This window comes from Leptopilina heterotoma, unplaced genomic scaffold (genome assembly GCF_015476425.1).
Source record: "Leptopilina heterotoma isolate Lh14 unplaced genomic scaffold, ASM1547642v1 Lhet_275, whole genome shotgun sequence".
Lineage (NCBI taxonomy): Eukaryota > Metazoa > Arthropoda > Insecta > Hymenoptera > Figitidae > Leptopilina > Leptopilina heterotoma.
In genome coordinates this window covers 1,369,510-1,394,309 of record NW_025110983.1, presented here as the reverse complement: position 1 = coordinate 1,394,309, position 24,800 = coordinate 1,369,510, and the positions used below count along the sequence as shown (strand labels likewise).

At 25.5% G+C, this 24,800-nt stretch overlaps 1 protein-coding gene across 4 annotated transcripts in view; it reads left to right on the top strand.

The window, feature by feature from the left end:
• The window catches only part of LOC122503983 (cAMP-dependent protein kinase catalytic subunit PRKX), a 36,249-nt gene extending 13,635 nt beyond the window's left edge, over positions 1-22,614 (top strand). The window contains exons 1-6 of one of the 4 annotated variants that reach the window (XM_043614796.1): positions 14,952-15,105; positions 15,715-16,097; positions 19,720-19,882; positions 19,968-20,231; positions 21,397-21,727; positions 21,856-22,614. In XM_043614796.1, coding sequence (XP_043470731.1) covers positions 16,028-16,097; positions 19,720-19,882; positions 19,968-20,231; positions 21,397-21,727; positions 21,856-22,002 — 975 coding nt within the window. In that variant the 5' untranslated portion in view covers positions 14,952-15,105; positions 15,715-16,027 and the 3' untranslated portion in view covers positions 22,003-22,614. Of the gene's footprint in view, positions 1-14,951; positions 15,106-15,714; positions 16,098-19,235; positions 19,638-19,719; positions 19,883-19,967; positions 20,232-21,396; positions 21,728-21,855 lie in introns of those variants that run through there. The other 3 variants (XM_043614799.1, XM_043614798.1, XM_043614800.1) reach the window with 3 other exon arrangements.
• The last annotated feature ends 2,186 nt before the right edge of the window (positions 22,615-24,800 follow it).

The following is a 24,800-nucleotide window of genomic DNA, read 5'->3' as shown; positions in this document are numbered from 1 at the left end:
GTTATAAGAAAACGGATTCTGCGCTTAATATTATAAATAATAAATCCCTAACCTTCCTTAGAAATGTTTATATACATGCTTATATATCTATTTATGTTTCGAGGAGTATGGGGACCGCGGGGGGGGGATTAAGAAACGGTATCTAGAGATAAGGAGTGTAATAAAAGAAGAGGAGCATAAGGTAAAAGATAGGAACCTAGAAAGAATTATTGTTGTACACTGTGTGACTCAGCTCTTAAGCTATACCTATCTTAAGTTGCATTAACCAAAAGCAAAAAATCTCGTGTACATCTTTTAAGAGGTCCAACCACTCTTTCTCTTCCTCTTTCTCTATAACAAAAAAAAAAGAACTGAAAGACTATAACCATACATAATAACAAACAAAAAAAAACCCGCTGTGAAGAATTAGAAATCTAATGATTCTCGAAAAAAGTTTTAGAATTTAACCTTTTCGTCCGCGTGTATATATTTATACGAAAAATTGTTCTCCCTTTAACTTATTTTATATTATATATTATATAAATTTCTCTCTCAGACTATTAATTTAATTTTGATTGTTCTGTACGAAGAAAAATGATGGGTTTTTCAATCCAAGAAAGAAGTCATTAGATGTGAGGAGGAAGCAATAATTAAAGGGTTAGAGGTTAGGTATTACGAAATTTAACGATATATTTTCGACCTTTTGAAATTTTGGACTTTTTAGATTAAGGACCATTATAAAGTTAACGATTTTTAAAAAATTTACAAACATTAAAATTTAAGATTTTTAAAATGTTCATGGACCTACAAAATATAAGATCATTAAAATGTTAGATTTTTAAAATTTGGAACTTATAAAATTTAAAAATTTGGAAAATTAGGACCGTAAAATTCGAAGATATTTAAAATGTAGGATATTCAAAATTTTAGTTTTTTAATATTTGAGACGTATAAAATTTAAGATCTACGAAATTTAGGACCTTTTAATTTTGAGATATCTTTAAAATTTTGAGTCTATAAGAATTAAGATCTTTAAAATATATAGGACCTTAAAAATGATAGATATATAATATTTAAGATCTTAAAAGTCGTAGATCTTAAAAAGCAAGATCCTTAAAATTTCAAACCAATAAAATTTACGATCTTTAAAATTTGGAACCTATAAAATTTAAGATCTTTAAATTTAGGACCTATAAAATTTAAGATTTTTAAGATTTAAGACCTTAATAATAGTAAATCTTTAAAGTTTGGGACCTTTACAATTTGAGATTTTTGAAATTAAAGACTTTAAAAATTGTAGATCTTAGAAAGCAAGATCTCTAAAATAGAAACTTTAAAATTTGAAACCTATAAAATTTAAGATCTTTCAAATTTTAAATGAGTTGAAAAATTTTAAACCGTAGATCTTAAAAAAAAGATCTTTAAAATTTAAGATCTTTAACAGTTGGAACCTATAAAATTTTAGTTTTAAGATCTTCAAATTGTAGGACCTTTAATGTTTATGATCTTCAATGTTTAGAACCTATAAATTTTAAGATATTTTTTTAAATTTAAGACCTTAAAAATCGAAGATTATTGAAATTTAAGATCTTCCAAATTTAAGATCTTTAAAATTTCTAATCTAAAATATTTAAGATCTCTATAACTTATTAGGACCTTAAAAATCAATTTCTTTAAAGTATATATGTGGCGATCTCAAATTTTAAACTTTTAAAACTTAGAAAACTTATGATTTTTAAATTGTAGGACCTTCAAAATTTAAGATCTTTAAAAATTTTGATCCTGTTTTGAAATTTAAGATCGTTAAAATGTAGGGCCTTCAAAATTATTAAATTAGGGATCTTTCAATGTTGGGGTCTTTAAAATTTAAGATCATGCAAATTTGGAATCTTAATCGAAGATCTTTATAATATAAGACCTTCAAAGTCGAAAATCTTCAATATGTATAGGACCTAAAAAATAGTAAATATTGAAAATTTTTTACCTTAAAAATTTAAGATCTTTAAAATGAGGGACCTATATAAAATTTAAGATTTTTTAAATTGAAGACTTTAAAAATTGTAAATCTTAGAAAGCAGGATCTTCAATATTTAAGATTTTAAAAATTTGGAACCTTTAAGGACCTTCAAATTCAGGACCTTAAAAATCAAAGATCTTTAATATGTAGAACCTTCAAAATTTAAGATCTTTAAAATTTCAGACCTATAAAATTTAAGATCTTCAAAATTTGTGACCTTTAAAATTATAGATCTTTAGAATTTGGAACCTTTAAAATTTTTAATTTTTCAAATTGGTACCTATAAAGTTTTTCTTTACATATAATTTTAGTTTTAGGTTACTGTTTATAATATTTAGTATTAATAATAAAGAACCATCAAAAATAATGTTTTTCAAAACTATTAACATAAATTTCGATATGGTACTTTCTTAATATTTTTTAAGCATTTTTATCTGGACATTAGGTATTTTCTTATTCATCACAAAAGTTATTCGTGTTGAAAAATTCGATCATCACAGTGAAAAGAGAGAGACACGCTTAAAATTCCGTCTATGAAAAGTTCCATTGGCAATCATTAATCACAAATTCTAAATTCCGAATGTTGAGTCTTTTTCATGTGTATACGTATATGTATATATATGTATATAGTACATAGGGTCCCTTTTCCTTTTCTTTATATATAGAAAATATAACAAAAGACGAAGTCGGAATGAGAAAGATTCTTTATTATTGTCAATAATAGTGTAATGAATATATACCCCTCCCCCTCCCCCTCTGCCCTTTTCTTCTCCATTTCACTCTTCTTCTTCTTCTTCTTCGATGTCCATTTTTCCTGGTTGACCATTTTATTGCATACTCGGGTTCCTAACTCTCAGGTGCCGTCGGTGTAAATTCTATCAACGTCTATCCTCTATATGTACTTAGGCTTTTGCTGGGGCACGGTCATATACCCTCTTCATATAGCAATACCACGTGAAAAGTCACGCTCTGCTGGCTACGGGAATATGGTTTTGTCGCGAGTCTAACGGGTGTTCGATAATTCAAAAAGACTTATGGTTACGTATACAAAATTGTATTTTTCGTAAACAACAATAATTTTTTTTTTATTTTTCGATTTATTGATTTTACTTATCAAACTTATGAAATTTTTGACTTTTTAAATTGAGGACCATTAAACTTACGGTTTTTTAAAATTTAGGATCTTTGAAATTTAAGATCTTCAAAATTTAGGATTTTTAAAATTTGGAATCTATTTTCAAGTTTAAGACCCTTAAAATTTGGGGCCTATTTTTAAATTTAAGATCTTTGAAATTTTTTACATATATAATTTAAAACTTTTTAAATTTAGGACCTTCTAAATTTAAGATAATTAAATTTTGGAGTACTTTTTCAAATTTAAGATCTTTAAAATTTAGGATCTTAAAAATGTATGACCTTCAAAATTTAAGATCTTTAAAAAGCAGAACATTAAAACTAAAGATCTTTCAAATTTAGAATCTTAAAAATCGAAGATCTTTAAAAGTTATTACCTTAAAAAAAGAAGATCTTTAAAAATGTAGGACCTTCGAAATTTTAGATCTGTAAAATTTGAAATGTATATAAATATTAAGATATTTCAAATCTAGAATCTTAAAAATCGAGGATCTTTAAAATGTTTAGACCTTCAAAATTTTGAGATCTTTTAAATTTTTGATATAGAATTAAAGATTTTTAAAATTTTTGACCCTGAAAATTTAAGATTTATACAATTTGGGACCTATAAAATTTAAGACATTTTTTAAACTTATGACCTTAAAAATCAAAGATTTTTAAATATGCAGGACCTTCAAAATTTAAGATCCTTAAAAATCTTAAAAAGGAAGATCTTTGAAATTTAGAATCTATGAAATTTAAGATTTTTAAAATTTAGGACCTAGAAAATTTAAGTTCTTTTAAATTAGGAACCTATAAAATTTAAGATTATATAATTTAGGACCTACAAAGTTTAAGATCTTTAATTTATAGAATAAAGTAGTAATTAATTTTAAAGGTTATTTTACGTATAATTTAAATATCTAAGATATCTAATGATCTAAAATCCATTAATTTTAAATATTCTAAGTAAATTTCAGAAAAAGAATTAATAAAATAATTAAGGACGTATGACATTAAAGATCTTTAAAATTTAGGACCTTAAAAATCGAAGATCTTTAAAATGTAAAAACTTAAAAATTTTAGATCTCTAAAATTTAGGACCTATAAAGTTTAAGATTTCTAAAATTTAGGTCCTTCAAAATTTAAGATCTTAAAATTTTTAGAATAAAGTATAGTAATTAATTTTAAAGGCAATTTTACGTATAATTTAAAATATCTAATGCGACTTTTTTTTTTAAATTCCATTAATTTTAATATATTCTAAGTAAATTTCAGAAAAAATATTAATAAAATTCGGGAGATTTAAAAATTAAAGATTTTTAAAATGTAGTACCTGTAAAATTTAACATATTTTTAAATTTAATATCTTTAAAATCTTGAGTCTATTATCAAATGAGAGATCTTTAAAATTTAAGACCTTAAAAATTGAAGATCTTTAAAATGTATAGGATCTTCAAAATTTTAGATCTTTATATAATTTGGGACGTATAAAATTTAAGATCTTTAAAATGTATATGAAATTTAAAATTTAAGTTCTTTAAAATGTAGGTTCTTCAAAATTTTAGATCTTTAAAATTTTTTACCTTTAAAAATTCAGATCTTCAAATTTCAGGACCTTTAAAATTTATAAGACCTTAGAAATTGTAGATCTTAAACAGCAAGATCCATAAAATATGTAGAATCTAAAAAAGACTTAAAATCTAGGACCTACCAAATTTAAGATCTTTTAAATTTGGGATCTTTAAATTTTTTACCTATATAATTTAAGATTTTAAAAATTTAGGACCTTTAAAAATTTAAGATCTTGAAAATTTGGAACCTATTTTCAAATTTAAGATCTTTAAAATTTGGTATATGTTTAAAATATATAGTTTTAATAACTATATATTTCAATTCATATTTTATTTTTATAAAAAAAAATAAAAATTTGAATTAAAAATTTTTATATTCCATTATTTTTAAAATTGTTAATTTTATTTTAAAAAAAAGTGTGAGGGAGAAGTCCGTTTGCTAGTTTTTATTATATTTTTGTTATGGCATGTGTATAGAAGTATCTATATATGGGAAATACAGTAATGATGAATCGGAGGTCCTTGCTTCTAAAATAAGAAAAAAAAAACATGATCCGGAAGAGTGAAGATTCAGGTTGTAACAAGTTGGTTTGTAACGCTCCATGTGTCCATCTTTTTTTTCTTCTCTTTTTTTTTTTTTTTTTGCTGTCGCAGCAAAATTGTTTTTTTTTCTCTTCTTTTAATGGAAAGGGATTCGTTGAACTCGTAATCCACGCAAGCTTTGCCGACCTCTAAGAACAATGACCGGCATTTCAGTGCCCCGTTTCTCCAAGTAAGATGCTTTAGTCTTTTTCTCTCTCTTACTCTCTCTCTCTCTTATTCTATGTCCTTCTCTCTCTTCACATTTATTGCTCTGTCTCGCTCCCTTTGGCGCTCTCTCTTTTTTTCTCAATTGCTCCCTCTCTCTCTTACTCTCTCAATTTTCTCTCTCTCTCTCTTAACTTTCTTGATAATTTCTCTCTCTCTCTCTTTCTCGACTTTCTTGATAATTTTTCTCGCTCCCTCTCTCTCTAGTTTGCCCTTTTGCAGGATTACCATGAGCATCATAGCATAACGCACAGAAATCCAGAAGAGATTGGCATAGAACATAGAGAATCATAGCGTTTGATGCACACGGCTGAATCTTGAGGTCAGCGACTCGTTGGTTGGTAAGGTAACTGAAAGTTAGTGGAGCGCTCAGGTTTAGTCTACCGGCTTATTTCCAGAAGCTTTATCAATTGGTGCACGAAGAGGAACGGAAGGAAGAACAGAAGGAACAAAAAGAAAAAGAGAGAGAGAGAGAGGAAGTGTTACTAATCGCAAAAAAGAAATATATATTAATCCAGCCCAAATGCTATTGTTAAAGATTTTTGATGAACAAACAAAAGAAAAAAGTAAATTCTCTTTCTTCCAGGTAGGAAGTTGAAATTAACAAAAAAAGAAACGAAACGAAATTCTAAAATTCGATTCATTTGTTCTAGAAAAAAAAGTTTGTATATTATAAACCGTGCGAATAGAAAATAATCCATTTTGAAACGGTTTTATATATTCTATGCTATAAAAATCAGTTTTTTTTTTTTTTTGAAGAGATTTTTAGCTTATTACAATTTAGAGGAACATTTTTCATGGAGTTGTAACAAAATACACCGAAGCTAATTTTAGTATATTTTTATGGTAGGTGGTCGCAATTGAGGAAATATTATATTTTACGAAAAGAAAAGAGGATCATTCGTGTAACCCGTATATGACAAGAATATAGCGATGAGGAATTAAAAAGAATATTAGAAAATATTAATTCTTCTGAATGTCGTTTCTCTATTAATTCTTTGTTGGCGAATATTCATTTCGAGAAGCCGAAGAGAAGTTCAACCGTTTTAATATTTTACGCGAAAAAAAGAAAAAAAATTGTCGGTCCAAAGATTTGAACCCTGCTAATTTTCAGTGATGGAGAAACAACTTTTCCACGCGGCTATATATATAAACTGTAGGACAAATACTGAATTTTAGAAATTTACTTACCTTATGTTGCAAAAATTAAGATCTTTAAACTTTAGGACCTTAAAAATCGAAGATCCTTAACTGTATGACCTTAAAAGTCGAAGATCTTTAATATTTGGGATCTTTAAAATCAAAGTTCTTTTAAATTTAAGACCTTAAAAATCGTAGATCTCCGAATGAGATCTCCAAATCTTTAAAAATTAAGATCATTAAAATTTACGTCCTTAAAAATCAAACATTTTTAAAGTGTAAGACCTTTAAAAATTAGGATCTTTAAAATTTAGGACCTGCAACATTTAAGATTAAAGTCTTAAATCTTGCAAATTTAGGACCTTGAAAATAAAAGATGTTTAAAATGTAGGACCTTCAAAATTTAAGATCTTTAAAAATTAGGGCATTAAAAATTAAATGTCTTTAAATGTATGCGACTTTTAAAGATTAAGATCTTTAAAATTTAGGACCTTAAAAATCGATGGTGTTTCAAATGTAGGACCTTCGAAATTTAAGATCTTTAAAATTTAGAACCAATAAAATTTAAGATCTTTAAAATCTGGGACGTATAAAATTTAAGACCTTTAAAATGTATGACATTTAAAATTTAAGATCATTAAAATTTAGGAACTCAGAAAGCAAAGATATTCAAAATGTTATGACATTTAAAATTTAAGATCATTAAAATTTAGGACCTTAAAAATCAAAAGGGTTTAAAATGTAGGACCTTCAATATTTAAAATCTTTAAAATTTGGGACGTTTAAAATTTCAGATCCTTAAGATTTAGGAACTCAAAAATCAAAAATCTTTAAAATTGGGGACCTATAAAATTTAAGATCTTTAAAATTTATCACCTTTAAAATTATAGATCTTTAATATATGAGATCTTAAAAATCATATCCCTTAAAAAGCAAGATCTTTAAAATTTCGAACCATCAAAATTTAAAATCTTTAAAATCTAGGAACTCAAATATCAAAGATCTTTAAAATGTAGGACCTTTGGAAATTAAGATCTTTAAAATTTAGCACCATAAAAATGGAAGGAATTTAAATGTATAGGACGTTAAAAATTTGATGTCTTTAAAATTAAAATTTAAGATTAAAGTCTTAAATTTTTAAAATTTAGGACCGTAAAAATCAAAGCTGTTTAAAATGTAGGACCTTCAAAATATAAGATCTTTAAAAATTAGGACCTTAAAAATTGAAGATCTTTAAAATTTAGGATCTTTAAGATTTAAGATCTTAAATTTTTTGAATAAAGTAGTATTTATTTTTAAAAGTAATTTTACGTATAATTTAGATATCTAATGGGACTTTTGTTATAAAATTCATTTTAATATATATATTCGAAATAACTTTTAGACAAAAATGAGTCAAATTCGGGAGGTTTAAAAATGTATAAGATAATCTTTAAAATGTATAGGACCTTTAAAATTTAACATATTTAAAATTTGGAACCTATTTTTAAATTTAATATCTTTAAAATATTGAGTCTATTATCAAATTTAAGATTTTTTAAATTTAAGTCCTTAAAAATTGAAAACCTTTAAAATGTATAAGATCTTCAAAATTTAAGATTAATAAATTTGGGCATATAAAATTTCAGATCTTTAAGATTTAGGAACTTAAAAATCAAAGATCTTTAAAATTGGGGACCTATATACAATTTAAGATCTTTAAAATTTAGAACCTTAAAAATTTTAGATCTTTAAAATTTGGGACCTATAAAATTTAATACCTTTAAAATTTAGGACCTTTAAAACTTTAGATTTTTATTATTTGGAACCTATAAAAATTAAAATCTTCAACGTTTAGGACATTTTAAATTTAAGACCCTAAAAATCGTATATGATCCGAAAAAGCAAGATCTTTAAAATTTGAGACCTACAAAATATAAGATTTTTTAAATTGTAGATGTCATAGAAGATTTAATTTATAGAGATTCAATTTTTTTAAGTTCATAATATTTCCGATATGGCAGATCTATCTTTATTTACTTCATATTTTCAAGATTTACAACAACAATAGAAGATTTACAACTGTTAAAAACGAATTTTACAGATTTTATAAATTGCCCCAAATTGTACCATAAACTTTCTACGTTTGGAATATTTTTCTTAGAAAAAAACAAACAAAAGTAAAAAATATACTAACTATGTATCTATATTTATATATATAGGATTCGATATACAGAAAAATGGAAGTATTAGAAAAGAAAGAAAAATTTCTATATATTTTATATTGTATAGTGGTTAGTAATTACTGATATAAATCATTTTGATGATGTGTTAGTTTTTTTTTTTTTATTTCTTCTGCAACAATTTCAGTTGAAGAATGATGGTCAAGGTGGGAAGGGGACAAGGGGGATTTGAGGAGCAATGAAAATGGGTGAGTAGAGGAGTGAAGAGGGGTTTAAAAGAATAGAGAAATAATGACAAAATAATTCTTTCTTCCTCTATTTTCTTTGTTCTCCCGCACGTTCTACTCGCGTTCACACCCCATGGAGTATGCAGGCACTGCAGGCAGGTGCATTAACCGGACATCTCTCTAGTCATAACCTAGCACCGTAACATCAAAGAAAGAGAGAGAGAGAAAAATAAATTTAATTTCTTCTCTCATTCACTCAAACGCGAGAAAATAAATCATATTTAAAATTTTTTTCTTTATCTTCTCGCTTTCTTCTTCCTTTTCTTCTCAGGAATCACAGTTAGTCTCCTTTTTTTATTCCCTTAAATTATTAAAATCTCCTAAAACATCTAAAATCATACATTTTGTTCCCTTTACAATTTAATTAATATTTAAATTATACGTAAAATTACCTTCAAATTTAATATTTTATTCTGAATAATTAAATATTTTACATGTTGAAGGTCCTAATTTAAAAATCTTAAATTTTATAGGTTCCAAATTTTAAAGATCCTGCTGTTCAATATCTACGATTTCTAAGATCTTAAATATTAAAGATCTATAATTTTTAAGGACCTAAGTTTTATATCTTAATTTTTATAGACCCAAAATTTTAAAGGTCTTAAATTTCAAAAATCTTAAATTTTGAAGATTTTGCTTTTTAAGATCTACGATTTTTAAGGTCTTAAATTTTATTTGTCCCAAATTTAAAAGATCTAAAATTTTATAGGTCTTAAATTTTGAAGGTATTATATTTTATAGGTCCCAAACTTTAAAGATGTAACATTTTAAAGGTTCTTTATTTTAAAGATCTTCGATTTCTAAGGTTCCAAATTTTAAGGATCTAAAATTTTGTAGGTTCTACATTTTTAAGATCCTAAATTTTAAAGATCTTAATTTTTGTAGGTCCTAAATTTTAAAAATCTTAAATTTTATAGGTTCCAAATTTTAAAGATCTTGCTTTTGAAGATCTACGATTTTTAAGGTCTTAAATTTTAAGGATCCTAAATTTTATAGGTCTTATATTTTACAAATCTTTGATTTTTAGGGTCACAATAAATTTCAAATATCTTAAATTTTACTGGTCCCAAATTTTAAAGATCTTAAATTTTATTAATCTCAAATTTTAAAGATTTAAAATTTTTTTTAATTCTTATTTTTAAGGTAGTAAATTTTAAAGATTTTAAATTTGAAAACTATAAAATTAAATTAAAACATTTTAGAAAATAGAAAATTCTTCGTGGCTTCAAAAAAGTATAGCTTTTACATAATTTTTGTAGACAATGTATAGGTTCAATTAAAATTAGCTCAAGAAAATAATTCGAAATTTACCAAAAAATAATAATAAAATAAGAAGACGTACACTTGACCGTAGCAGTCACAAATTTCAAAATTTGAAAAATATATCTCCATGTGCTTGTGTCTAATAATACAGTTATATATACGCATATAAAAAAAAATAATGCCTTATTTTGAAATATAGAATAGAAAATATACACATAATGCATTTTATATTTCTTCACCTGCAGACAAAAGGTTGAAGGGAATTTAAAAAAATTGAAATGCCTTTTTGTAGATGTGGCGGGGAGAAAAAACAGAAATGGACTGAGCGGAAAAGGTAAAAAAGAGGAAATGGAAAATTAAAATGCGGAAAGGGAGCGAGGGGAGAGAAAGAGAGAAATTAGTGTGAAAAAGGAAACGATGGGCAACAGGAATTAAATGGAAGTAAAAGCCTATAAGATAATGAGAAAATTGGAAGAAATCGAGGAAACCGTAAAATGCTGTTATGGTAGGAAAAAATTTTTTTTAATTTCAAAGGAAACTGATATATCCTAATATAAATAATAACGGAAAAAGAATAAATAAAATTATAAATTATTCTAAATCAGTTGATAATATAATATATAATAATAATATAATAAAATTTTTAAATATTATATTATATTATATTATATTATATTATATTATATTATATTATATTATATTATATTATATTATATTATATTATAATAAAAAATTCTAGAAATACATCGTATTTTAAATTTTCATAATATTTATTTGAAACACAGCCTTGAAGTTGTCGAAAATAATGAACGCGTGTATTTTATTTGTAATAAATTAGATAAACTGCGTCCCTGGCTATGCCGCGTATTTTGTATTCAAACCAAAATTATTTACTTTATACTTTAAAAAAAACAAAAAACAAGAAATATATTGTCATTTTTTCTCTTTTTTAAAATAACAATTTCTTTTTTAAATAAATATATTTACTAATAATAAAGCTCTAATTTTATTGAACAAAATAATTTTAAAATAAAAAGTGTGATAAAAAAGAGAAACATTAAAATATTTCAAAATTAGAAAAAAAAAACGGATGTAGAATGTTTGGAAGAAAAAACAAAAATAGGGTTAAAATAACAGAAAAAAGGGGTCAAATAATGAAAATAAGGGTTAAAACAAACAAAATAGGGGTAAAGTGATAAATACAAGGAGTAAAATACCCGAAAAATGTTAATAACGCACATAAAATAGTAGAAGTGTCAAAATAAGCAAAATAGGGGTAAAATTACTAAAATAGGGGTAAAATTATCAAAATAGGGGTAAAAATGGCAAAATAGGGGTAAAATTACCAAAATAAGGGTAAAATAACGTGAAAAGGGTAAAAAAGAAAAATGAAGGGTAAAATGCAATAATATATATGGACACGGATGGTAAATAGAGGGGAAAAAGAGGCATTGAAATAAAGAAAGCCAAAACATGTAAATTTCTAATATAACAATTTATACAATTTATAATGGAGAAAATAAATGTTCTAATTCGTCGAAATTAGTTAATTATAAATTAATTAATTAGTCAAGATTTCAATTAAAGCCTACAATCTAATAATTTATATTGCCGCATAAAACACCGACGAAAAAAGAAAAAAAAAGAAGAAGAAGAACCACATGAATATGCGCGTGAGGACTTTGAAATTATAACAAGTGCCTAACGCTCGTATAATATAGATGAGCAAGAGCGTGAATTACCTCACGAAAGAAATTTCGCTTGGTTGCACATCACCGCGTTGCGCCAAAGTGTGAATCCGGCTTTACAAATTCGTGTCTGCTTTAATTTTTTTTTTTTTTTTTTCATTATTATAATATATAATACACGCGCTGCACTATATGGTACGCCTTTTATATCTAACATCAAACATATATAGATGTATCTATATGTATATATATATATATGTGCAAGTACCATCGCATTTTCAAGTGCAGAAATCTTAATGTTACTTTGCTTTAATTATTTCTTAATTGACTCTCTTACCCATGATACATTAAAAACCAGTTTCCACATCGCGACGTTTCCTATAATATATATTTACATTTTTTCCTCATATTTATAATTGACGAATGTAATGAAAATTTAATAACAAATTACCACCTAAAGGTATTAAATTTATAATTTTTTAGTTTCTAGTTTATAATTGAAAGTATTTTTCAAGAAATATTTATTTATAATAGTTATTATATATAATAGATATTAAATATAATAGATATTATATTTTAAAACTCTTAAATTTTACAGGTCCCAAATTTTAAACATCTTCGATTTTTAAGGTCCTATAGATTTTCATGATTTAAGACTTTAATCTTTAATGTTGCAGGCCCAAAATTTTAAAGACCTAAAATTTTGGAGGTCCTACATTTTAAACATCTTTGATTTTTAAGGTACCAAATTTTAAGGATCTAAACTTTTGAAGGTTCTACATTTTAAAGATCTTAATTTTATATAGGTTTAAAACTTTAAAGATCTTTTATTTTTAAGGACCTAAATTTTAAAGATTCTAAATTTTGAAGGTCCTACATTTTTAAGATCTTAAATTTTAAACGTCATACATTTTGAAGATTTTAGAATTTATACTTCCTAGATTTAAAAGATATTAAATTTTAAAGGTTTCAAATTTTAAAAATCTTAAATTTTATACGTCCAATATTTTAAAGGTATTAATCTTGCTTTCTAAGACCTACGACTTTTTAAGGTATTAAATTTTAAAAATCTTAAATTTTACAGGTTCAAAATTTTAAAGATCTTAAATTTTGAAGATCCTATATATTAAAGATCTTAGATTTCTAAGGTCTTAAATTAAAAAATATCTTAAACTTTATAGGTCTTAAATTTTAAAAATCTTAAAACTTATAGGTTCCAAATTTTTAAGATCTTAAATTTTGAAGACCTTGCTTTTTAAGATCTGCGATTCTTAAAGGTCTTAAATTTTAAAAATCTTAAATTTTTTAGTTATACCAAATTTTAAAGATCTTGCTTTTTAAGATCTATGACATTTGAGGACTTTAATTTTAAAGATCGATAATTTTAAAGGTCCTAAACTTTGAAGATTTTAATTTTTATAGTCCCAAATTTTAAAGATCTTAAATTTTATAGGTTTTAAATTTTAAAGATCTTAAATTTTGAAGATCCTACATATTAAAGATCTTCGATTTTTAAGGTCTTAAATTAAAGAAATGTCTAAAATTTTATAGGTTCTAAATTTTAAAGATCTTAAATTTTAAAGACTAAAAGAACACCCAGTATATGAGTTTGTACAATATTTTCATTTGCTTCACCTGCTATATCGACTTTTACTCTATATAACGATCGATAAAACAGTGTACAAAAATTGATTTCCTCGAGATCTCAATAGATGGAGTGAATGAGACGAAAAAAATGTAATATGCATTTTCCCCAGATATACATAATATATAATACGAAAATAAACACTGATGTCAGATGTGAAATAATATTTATTATAAAAGAAAAAGAGAGAAGAAAATATTTCGAGTATGATGTCCAGTCACATAGGGAAAAGTCTCACTGATAAAATATATATTCACATAATATACATGACGTGCAACAATTTCACTCAATCCACCTGCGAGTGGGACGTATGCCGCCCCGAAATTCTTAGAAATTAGATCGAAAAAAATTAGAATGAAAATGTTCTTTTAAATTGTTTCTTAAAATATATTGTAATATATAGAATTAATATAATAATATATTATAATATTAAATATAATTATGATATACAATTAATATATATTATATTATATTATTATAATTATATACAACTATATTATTATATTAATATAATATACATATATTATAATAAATAGAATAATAATTTTATAATAAAAAGGCTATTTAAGATTATTTGGTTTCCAATTTTATTTTTAAACTATATATTCTAAAAAGGGGTCTTTTTCCAAGAAGGTCCTAATTTTTAAAAATCTCAAATTATATAGGTCAAAAATCTTAAAGATCTTAAAATTTGTACGTCCTAAACTTTAAAGATCTTCAATTTCGAAGATCCTACATTTTAAAGATCTTCGATTTTTAAGGTCCTGAATTTAAAAGATCTTAAATTTGAAAATAGACTCAAAATTTTAAAGATCCTACATTTTAAAGATCTTTGATTTTTAAGGTCCTGAATTTAAAAGATCTTAAATTTGAAAATAGACTCAAAATTTTAATGATCTTAAATTTGAAAATATATAATTTAAATTTTAATTCGTATATAATATAATATAACATAATATTTGCTTTCTTTAAACCCGTTTTTTAATTACTTTGCAATAAAAAATTAAAAAATCACATTTAGGCCTTTTTTATTACAAAATAACAATTTAGTATAGCATATATAGGTAATATAAAATAATTTAATATCAAATATATAATTCATAATGTAAATAAATATATTAATTCAGTACGTATTGTGTGCCTATACAAAAGATTGCTCTCGGCGCGTTGAAAATGTCAGCGCTAAACTGAAATGGAAAAGAGAAAGAGAGAGAACGACGCTACCTAAGTAGAGGGGTTAGAGAAGGACAGTCTAACTTTTGAGATTTCACAGCGATCAGTTCGTTTCTGCATTGCTTCGAGTGTGTTTGACCGTTGAAAATTTTTTATCAACCGCGACAATCAAAAAATGTGCACACAATCGCTACATATACTTAATTATAATAATTATTCTATAAAATTATAAACAAGTGATTATAGTTCAAAAAAAAGTACATACATATAAATATATACCCTTTACCATTTAAAAAAAAACTATTTTTAATATAATCTCAAATCATCAATAGTTTAGAATTAAAATTTAGAATAATTAAAAAAATATAATTAATGTAATAGAAAATAATTATTATAATCAATAGTTGATTATTTTCCATTTAAGTTCATTAATAGATTTATAAGACAGATATCGTCAGTTTATAATGCCGAGGCAACATGAAAAGTTGGAAAAAAAAATAATACTTGCAGATGGTAGGATAGCAAAACGCAAAGTACCGGAACCGTTTAATTCGATATCAAAACCGCGGAACCGAAAACCGTTACTCGCTAGTTTATTTTGTACTTAAAAACACATTTACCGTTACTTTTAGTCTCAAATCATAAAAATTACCCACTAAAAATATCAATTCATTGGTTTTTGTATGAAAAAAGATTCCCCCTCCCCCACTCCTTAGAATGTTATATATTTGAAATTAAAAAGTACTATACAATGCGATACAATTCAAAATTAATTTTTCTTTTTAAATTTATTAATTATAAAAAAAGTTTTAATATTAATAAACTTAGTATAGTAATAATATAAAATTTATTTCTATTTTTAAAAGGTTTTTCTTTACGGACATCAACAATATATAAATGAGGGTTAATATTTTTGGAGGGAAAAATGAGTAGAATTTCAAAAAAATATTGATGAAGAAAAAAGAGAATAATAGAAGGAGTATGAAAGCAATATACTCACAGTTTACGAAAGCGAGTTGGACGAACAGGGTCTAAGAATATCCACGAGTAGGATCATTGAACCAGACACTTCCACGTGCTGTGAAGACTGAGAAAGTAAACGAGATTCATCGCGTTTACTTGGTGGTGAATTATCGTGAAAGATCTTGATTTTTTTTTACTTGATTTATATACGGAAGGATGTCTGACAAAATGACCACAGACGAAGATCGATATGATATTGATGATTTAGAAATTATAAAAACAATTGGTGAGTTTCGCACCTTTATTATAATTATAATCTTTGTTATTGTTATTATTTTATACTTTTCAAATATTGCGCATTGCCGAGGTCTCGCATTGTCATTATTACTATAATGAAAACCGTTTCTTTTTTTGTCTTGAAATTAAAAAGGATATGAATTATACTTTTACTCGATTTTTATTATAAACAAAGAGATTTCAAAATTAGAAAAAAAAAAAAAAAATATATATATATATATATATATATATATATATATATTATATTTTATTAACCCCACGGATAGTTAAAAAAAGATAAAATAAAAATATTATATTCTACAGTTAATAAGGGATTGTCTATAAACTACGTTACCAATTTTCCATACTTTTTAACCCCCCCCCCCATTTCGATTGCATTAAATGCATTTTTATAATTTTTTGGACCCCCCTTCTTGAATTGGTAACGTAGTTTGTAGATGGCCCCTAATGGATTTAAAATTTTCCAAATTTTCTAAAAAGAATCTTTTTAAATTCGCGCTTTTTACTGTCACCTGTTGGCTATGTTCATGATTTTAAATATAAATATTGATTATAAATCTATAAATATATACACTTATTGTTGGCATAATTTCATTGACATAATCAATTTATAATATTTTCCAAATTTTCTAAAAAGAACCTTTTATATTCGCTTTTCACTGTCACTTGTTGGTTATGTCCATGGTTTTTAACAGAAATATTGATTATAAATCGAAAATATATACTTATTGTTGGCATAATTTCATTGACATAATCAATTTATATTTTTTTCCAAATTTTCTAAAAAGAACCTTTTATATTTATTTACTTTAAATTTTTTATTTAAATTTATAATATTTTCCAAAAAGTACCTTTTATATTCACTTTTCACTGTCACTTGTTGGTTATGTTCATGATTTTTAACAGAAATATTGATTATAAATCGAAAATATATACTTATTGTTGTCATAATTTCATTGACATAATCAATTTATAATATTTTCCAAATTTTCTAAAAAGAACCTTTTTTATATACTTTAACTCTTTCATTTAAATTTATTATATTTTCCAAATTTTCTAAAAAGAACCTTTTATATATTTATTTACTTTAAATTTTTTATTTAAATTTATAATATTTTCCGAATTACGTAAAAAGAACCTATCTTATATTCGCTTTTCACTGTCACTTGTTGGTTATGTCTATGGTTTTTAATCGAAATACTGGTTATAAATCGAAAATATACACTTATTGTTGGCATAATTTCATTGACATAATCAATTTATAATATTTTCCAAATTTTCTAAAAAGAACCTTTCATATAATTATATACTTTAATTCTTTCATTTAAAACAATATTTTCCAAATTTTCTAAAAAGAACCTTTTATATTCGCTTTTCACTGTCACTATTGTTGGTTATGTCCATGAGTTTTAATAGAAATACTGATTATAATAATCGAAAATATACACTTGTTGGCATAATTTCTTCGGCATAATCAATTTATAATATTTTCCAAATTTTCTAAAAAGAACCTTTTTGTTCACTGTCACTTATTGTTGAAAGTCCCGCGATGTGCCTGAAAAAAAAGCAAAAACAGATTTAACATGTTTATTTTTAATGATATGCGTTTAATTTCCTTTTTTACCGTCCCTTCATTATAGCTGTCCTCTTTCACTGAAATTTATCATATTTTCCAAATTTTCTAAAAAGATCCTTTATATTCGCGCTTTTCACTGTCACTTGTTTATGTCCATGTTTTTTAATTTTTTATATAGAAATACTGATTATAAATAAAAAATACACACTTTTTAGTCACTTCTTCATTGACTCTTGACAACTTTCATTTATATTATTTTCCAAATTTTATAAAAAGATCCTTTTTGTTCACTTTTCACTGGCACTTATTGTTAAAAGTCCCACGATGAACCTGAAAAAAAGCAAAAACAGTTAAACATGATTTTTATTTTTAAAGATCCGTTGATTTTCCTTTTTTACCGTCATCCCTTCATATAGTAGCTGCCTTCTATGATTCACCTGTAAACCAAAAAAAAACATGACACGTTAAATTTAAAAATAAAAACAATACCTATAGATTTGAAATCAGTTTGATCCGTTTTCCACGACACTTTGGAGAAAAGTGTTATTTCTCTGCCATCACGATCTCTTCTTGTTGAAACTCCTGCTGTACATCTGAAAAAAAAACAAAACAAATTTGTAATTAGGTTCCTTACTGAACTTATTTTCCCTTGAGAAAATAATTATTCCCTCAAGTGAATTATTTTCTAAATAATAATAATTCTTTTCTAAATAATTGCATATTAACAAACTTCGTCTATACATATTTGTTTTTATTTACAAAAATAATTATTTCACCCGGAAAAGTTGCTAATTTTGGTTGAGTGATAGAATAATGTTTTCAATTTTCAGTAAGTTTCAATCCAAGGTCTCTATTTTTAGTACGAAGGATGATGCGTTTATTAGAAAATCTTTGCACCTGTTACCAAGTGCGTCATTTATAAACTTTAGGGCTACTGCGCCTGCTTTCTGGATTATTTCCAAATTAAACATTTGTTCGACTCACAGACTTCCGTCCCAAAAGTGCTCTCTGAATCTTTTGATTTATTACTAAACATTTGATTTATGATTTTCCTCAGCGAGAAAATTTCCCCTCTCCATTATATATATAGATGATACAAAGGGGATTTTCACCAGTAAATAGAACAAAATGAATAATTTTATCACCTCGAGATTTTATGACATTAGAGAATTATTCAAAATTGACAATAACTGTCAGTCGTAACGTCAATCACTTTTTTTTCGACTGAACAATTTTATATAGATCCTAAGAATGAATAAAAATGTTCATCTCGAAGAAATACAAATTTTTTTTTGTCTAAATCTAAATTGTTGTTCTTAAAGGGAAATAATTTACGATTATTGTTTTTTTTTGTAAATAAAAGAAAAGGGTACAATTTGCTTTCGTTTGATATTATTATTGTGAAAGTAAAGGTGGCACAATAGTGACCGCCTTATCCAGAAGGTGAAATGGGAGCGGCGAACGAAATAAGCAAGTGGGCCACTGGAGAGTAAGGGGGCAATGAGATTTATATTTAAACTTCAAGTGAAGTCTGCACTCGAACTCGAAAATTCACAGTTAGTAGTATTACGATGAAGACTGTAAAAGCAAAAACTTCCGTATTTTTTCCCCTCTTAATTGATGATTTAAATCGCACACATTGCCTTTTGGATTAATGTCTAAGCAACAAAATCATGCTTTTCTATCCTTGAATGATATTTAATCTACATTTGACCCTATAAATCATGATGAATTTTCAAATTCAAATGCACCAAAATGATTATATTATCGCGATCACACACACACACATTCTCATCATTTTACTTCTATTGACTACACGCTTATTTTTAGAAGCACGAAATGTTTTGAAAGCCATTCACAAACATGATATACACGTCTATAAATGCGAGGGAAACATTTATTTACTACTATTTTTAGATTTTTACATAATATTCCTATTTTTTGAATAATTAGGTACAATTAAATAACTTTGATAAATAGAATTTTTATTACTAATTTTATTATTAATTTTATTTTTATTTTCACTGTATTCTAGGTACCGGGACATTTGGAAGAGTAATTTTGTGCAGACATCAGGGTATTCCTATGGCTTTGAAGATCCTTTCGATGGTGGATGTGATTCGATTGAAACAGGTCGATCATGTTCGAAACGAAATAAATATTTTGAAAGAAGTAAAACATCCCTTTATCGTGAATATGTAAGTTTGGTTATTAACATTTCCTATTTTTTACCCTAATTTTCTCTGTTTTTTCTTGAATTATATGGCTTTAAAAATATTTTAGGTTATGGAGCGGTAAGGACGAGGCTAGAATATACATGTTATTGGAATTTGTTGCTGGTGGTGAACTTTTTTCGTACCTGAGAGCAGCTGGACGTTTCTCCGGAAGGACGAGTTGTTTTTATGCTGCCGAAATAATTTGCGCTTTAGATTATCTACATAGTAAACATATTGTCTATAGGGACTTAAAACCGGAAAATCTACTCCTAGACATTCAGGGTCATTTGAAAATTACGGATTTTGGATTTTCAAAGAAACTTACAGACAGGTGGGTATATTACTATGTAGCCTTAAAAGCTCTCTTTCCAATGAGGGGAGAAATAAGTCTTCAGGGTTCTAAAATTGCTATAATTTTTATGAATTTAGGTTTGAAAGCTTCTGTGCATGTTTATCGTTTTCTATATTCATTTAAATTATTAATATTTTCCGAATTTTCTAAAAAGATCCTTTTATTTTCGCTGTTCACTGTTACTTGTTGGTTATGTCCATGAGTTTTAATAGAAATACTGATTATAAATCAGTTTATAATATTTTCCAAATTTTCTAAAAAGAACCTTTTATATTCGCTTTTTACTGACGAAAACAGCCTTTGTCACTTTCTTATTAACTTTAACTCCTTAATTAAATTTATAATATTTTCCAAATTTTCTAAAAAGATCCTTTATATTCGCACTTTTCACTGTCACTTGTTGGTTATATCCATGATTTTTAATAGAAATACTGATCGACAGTACTTATTGACATAATCAATTTATAATATTTTCCAAATTTTCTAAAAAGATCCTTTTATATATTCACTGTCACTTGTTGCTTATGTCCATGATTTTTAGTATAGAAATACTGATTATAAATCGAAAATATGCACTTTATAGACACTTGTTCATTGATTTTAACTCTTTCACTTAAATTTATAATATTTTCCAAATTTTCTAAAAAGATCCTTTACATTCGCGCTTTTCACTGTCACTTGTTTATGTTTATGATTTTTAATTTTTAATATAGAAATACTGATTATAGTTAAAAAATAAACACTATTTAGTCACTTCTTCATTGACTTTAACTCTTTTACTTAAATTTATAATATTTTCCAAATTTTCTAAAAAGAACCTTTTATATTCTGTCACTTGTCGGTTATGTCCATGATTGCAATAGAAATACTGATGGTAAATCAAAATATACTTTTTGTCACTTTTTCGTTGACCTCTAACTCTTTCACTTCAGTGAATGTATATTTTTTAAATTTTCTAAAAAGAATCATTTGTTGTTGAAAGTCCCAAATAACATCATCTCTGAAAAAACAAAAATAGAAAATATTAATTAATTAAGAAATATACGTCGATTAATAGTTATTAAATATATGGCGATTTATTAAGAAAATAATTAGGTATAAAAATAAAATTTTTTAATACAAACCATGTACATGTATTTTTAAGGACGTGGACACTTTGTGGTACACCGGAATACTTGGCACCTGAAATAATTCAAAGTAAGGGTCACAATAAGGCTGTGGATTGGTGGGCATTGGGGGTATTAATTTACGAAATGTTAGCCGGTTTTCCTCCATTCTACGATGATAATCCTTTTGGTATTTACGAGAAGATTCTGAGCGGAAGGATCGAATGGCCAAAGCACATGGATCCAATTGTCAAAGACTTAGTGAAAAAATTATTAGTTACCGACAGAACAAAGAGACTTGGAAACATGAGGCAAGGTGCTGAGGATGTCAAGAGGCATCGATGGTTTAAACTCGTCGACTGGACGCAGGTTATTATAGTTAAATTAAGCCTTAAAAACTTAATTTTTTAAAATTAAGCCTTAAAAACTTAATTTATTCTTAAAAAGGAATTAATAATATTATTCTCTTATTTAAAATATTTTTCTATTAATTTCAGGTACCACAAAGAGCACTTACCCCTCCAATTTGTCCAAGATTGAAAGCACCCGAGGATCCAAGTTGTTTTGACGATTATCCGGAAATTGATTGGCGCTCCCAACCTCCACCACCTCCGGATCAATTGGTTCTGTTTCAAGATTTTTGACCCACAATAAGTGACTATCATAAATGTTCAAAACATTTCAATCCTGCCATCTTTGCCTAGAAGCAAAAAAATCATCTCTTGTCTCGTGATATTACACACAGTATCTCATATATAACTTATTGTCAGTAAGGAGACTATATTTACGAAAAATCGTGCTTCCATAAGAAAAGAAATATTTTTTATAATATGGAACAATTATTTTTCTTCTCACCTATTGTCAATTGAATACTATAGACTCAATTGTATATTTGGAGACAGAAAAATTAATATACTCGAGAGAGGTTAGAAAACTCGAGGCTTTTTGTCGCTTTTTTTTTAAAAATAGAGAAAAAAGTGCAAATAGGATTAAGGCTGTGATTTCAAAAATCTTGTTTGTATGTGTCTATATGTGTATAAGTGAAAAATTTTGGATTTAGAAAATATAAATAGTACTGTTATTTCTGTATATTAAAAAAATTTACGACGACACTTTGAAAATATCTAAGTAATAGCAAAGACTTACATATATAAAAATGTTTATAGCTTAAAATAATTTAGTCATTATATTGTAAATGATATTTATAAAACTATAATATTTGTTATTTAGTTTTATGACCGACTTTGTTCAAGAAATCTTAATTTATTTATATATTTTCTAACACTAAAGTGCCAGTAAATTTTTGGTTTTGAAAATTATCAAAATAAATTTTTCCCAAAACATGAACATGTGAACATTTTTATTAAAATCCTAAATTCTTATTGCGAAATATAAATATAATATATATAAATATAATAATATATATATATATATATTATATAAATATAGTATATAAATATTATTTAATGGGCCTAAATAACATTTTGTCAATGGAGAGATAGAAAAGGATGGAAATATATTTGTGTCCTTCTCTAGGTTTTTATTTTTCAAAGGTTGGCAATCGTTCTTGGAAATATCTTGAGAAATTTCTCGGAAACAAAGGAAAACATTCTTCATTTTCATCTGGAACGCTCCACCAATCAGAATTACTCTTTAATATCATGTTTCAGTAATTTCCCGCTGGCGCTTCAGTCGCACTAAATTCCCACCTGAGTCGACCAACTATCCACCTCTCGTTATACCTTGTTCTTTCATTTCAATTTTGGCGTGCATTCTGTTCCCGAGGCGGTGGTAGTAACAAGTGATACGAAAACGGTTACTAATGCCGCCATTGCGGAACTTTGTCAACCACGTTTTCAACGCTTCTCTAAATTCTATGTAAGTACACAATTTATTTGCCATTTAATCAAACAATTTTATTTTTAACTTCATTCGAAATATTTATTATATGCTTTTATTGACTAGTTTTCTCTAAATATATCGTAATATCATATTTAAATAATTCATTTTCACTTTTATGTACTACGTACTTTTCTTTTTCTTTTCACCATGTACATTAGAAAAATTTATATTTTAAAATAATTGTGAATTATTTAATTTCTTTGTATTACATTAATCGAAAATTTCGATTGATAATTAATTTCAATTTTTTTTAGAAAGTATATTATACTGTTTGTGAAAAGGCTTAAAAATTTTGACGTTCACAATGCTAATGCTTCTGTCTAATTCCGTTCAATTTAATATTCGAGTTCGATGAACAGTATTTTGTAGTTGCTTTAAATTGAATAATTTTTTTTAAATTACACTATATAATATACTATAGTAAATTATATTTTATATATTATTTTTTATTATAATTTACTTTATTTTATTATATTCTAATATATTTCACTATATTATATATTATTATTTATAATTATATTATATATTTATATATATTGATTGAACTACAATGTATTATGCATACTTTATAAAACTAATGTCATATAAACTCTAAATATTTCTTTTCTTTTCAGTGAATAGCCAGAATCCAAACCTGGTACAGAAGCGTCTGATGTTCACCAATTTTTTAAAAATATTGTGACTCAGGTATTCATTTAAAAATGAAAACGTAAATAACTACCAACAAAAACATTTTTAGTTAATTAAAATTATTATTTGAATCGTGAATTTCGAAAAGGACTGTACTCTGAAAAGTGTAAGGGCGATTTTCATATAACAATCGTTAGTGAAAATGACCCTTCCAGCTTTAAGAGTAAAGTCCTTCCTTCTAAATTCAAGACTCAAATATTACAATTATTCGTTCCGTATAATTATTATAATAATTCAATAGAATACCGATTCATTATTATATATAATTGATTCATTTTTATATTTAATTATCATTATAATTATTCCTTCGGAATAATTGTTGATTTTTACTATACTATTAATTACAATCTCTTTGTAACATTTTCCAAACACTTTATTATGAATATGTTTACTCTAATTAAAATAAATTAATAATTATAAACTCATAATTAATTATAAATAATTCATATTTCTCAATGTGGAGAAAAAAATCAATTTTCCTTGTGAAGATACATACAAAATGTATATCACTGATACAATAATTTTTAAAACATTTTCCAAATTTTCTAAAAAAAACTTTTTTTTCATTTGTAATTGTTAATATTTCACTTTACTATTTTTAAAAGCACTTATTAATTTTTGTGCCGCACCGAACACTTTACTCTTGAAGTTGAAATAAAAATTCACTATAATACTTTAAAATTGCAAAAAAAATTAATGTGGAGAAAGTTTTTGGTGCTTTTATTCACTATAAAAAAAATCATTTTACAATTTATTTGTAACATTTTCCAACACAGTCATTAACAAATCCGTTCATTTATATTATATATTATTGGATAATAGTTTCATAAATTCATAATCTAAAGCAGTA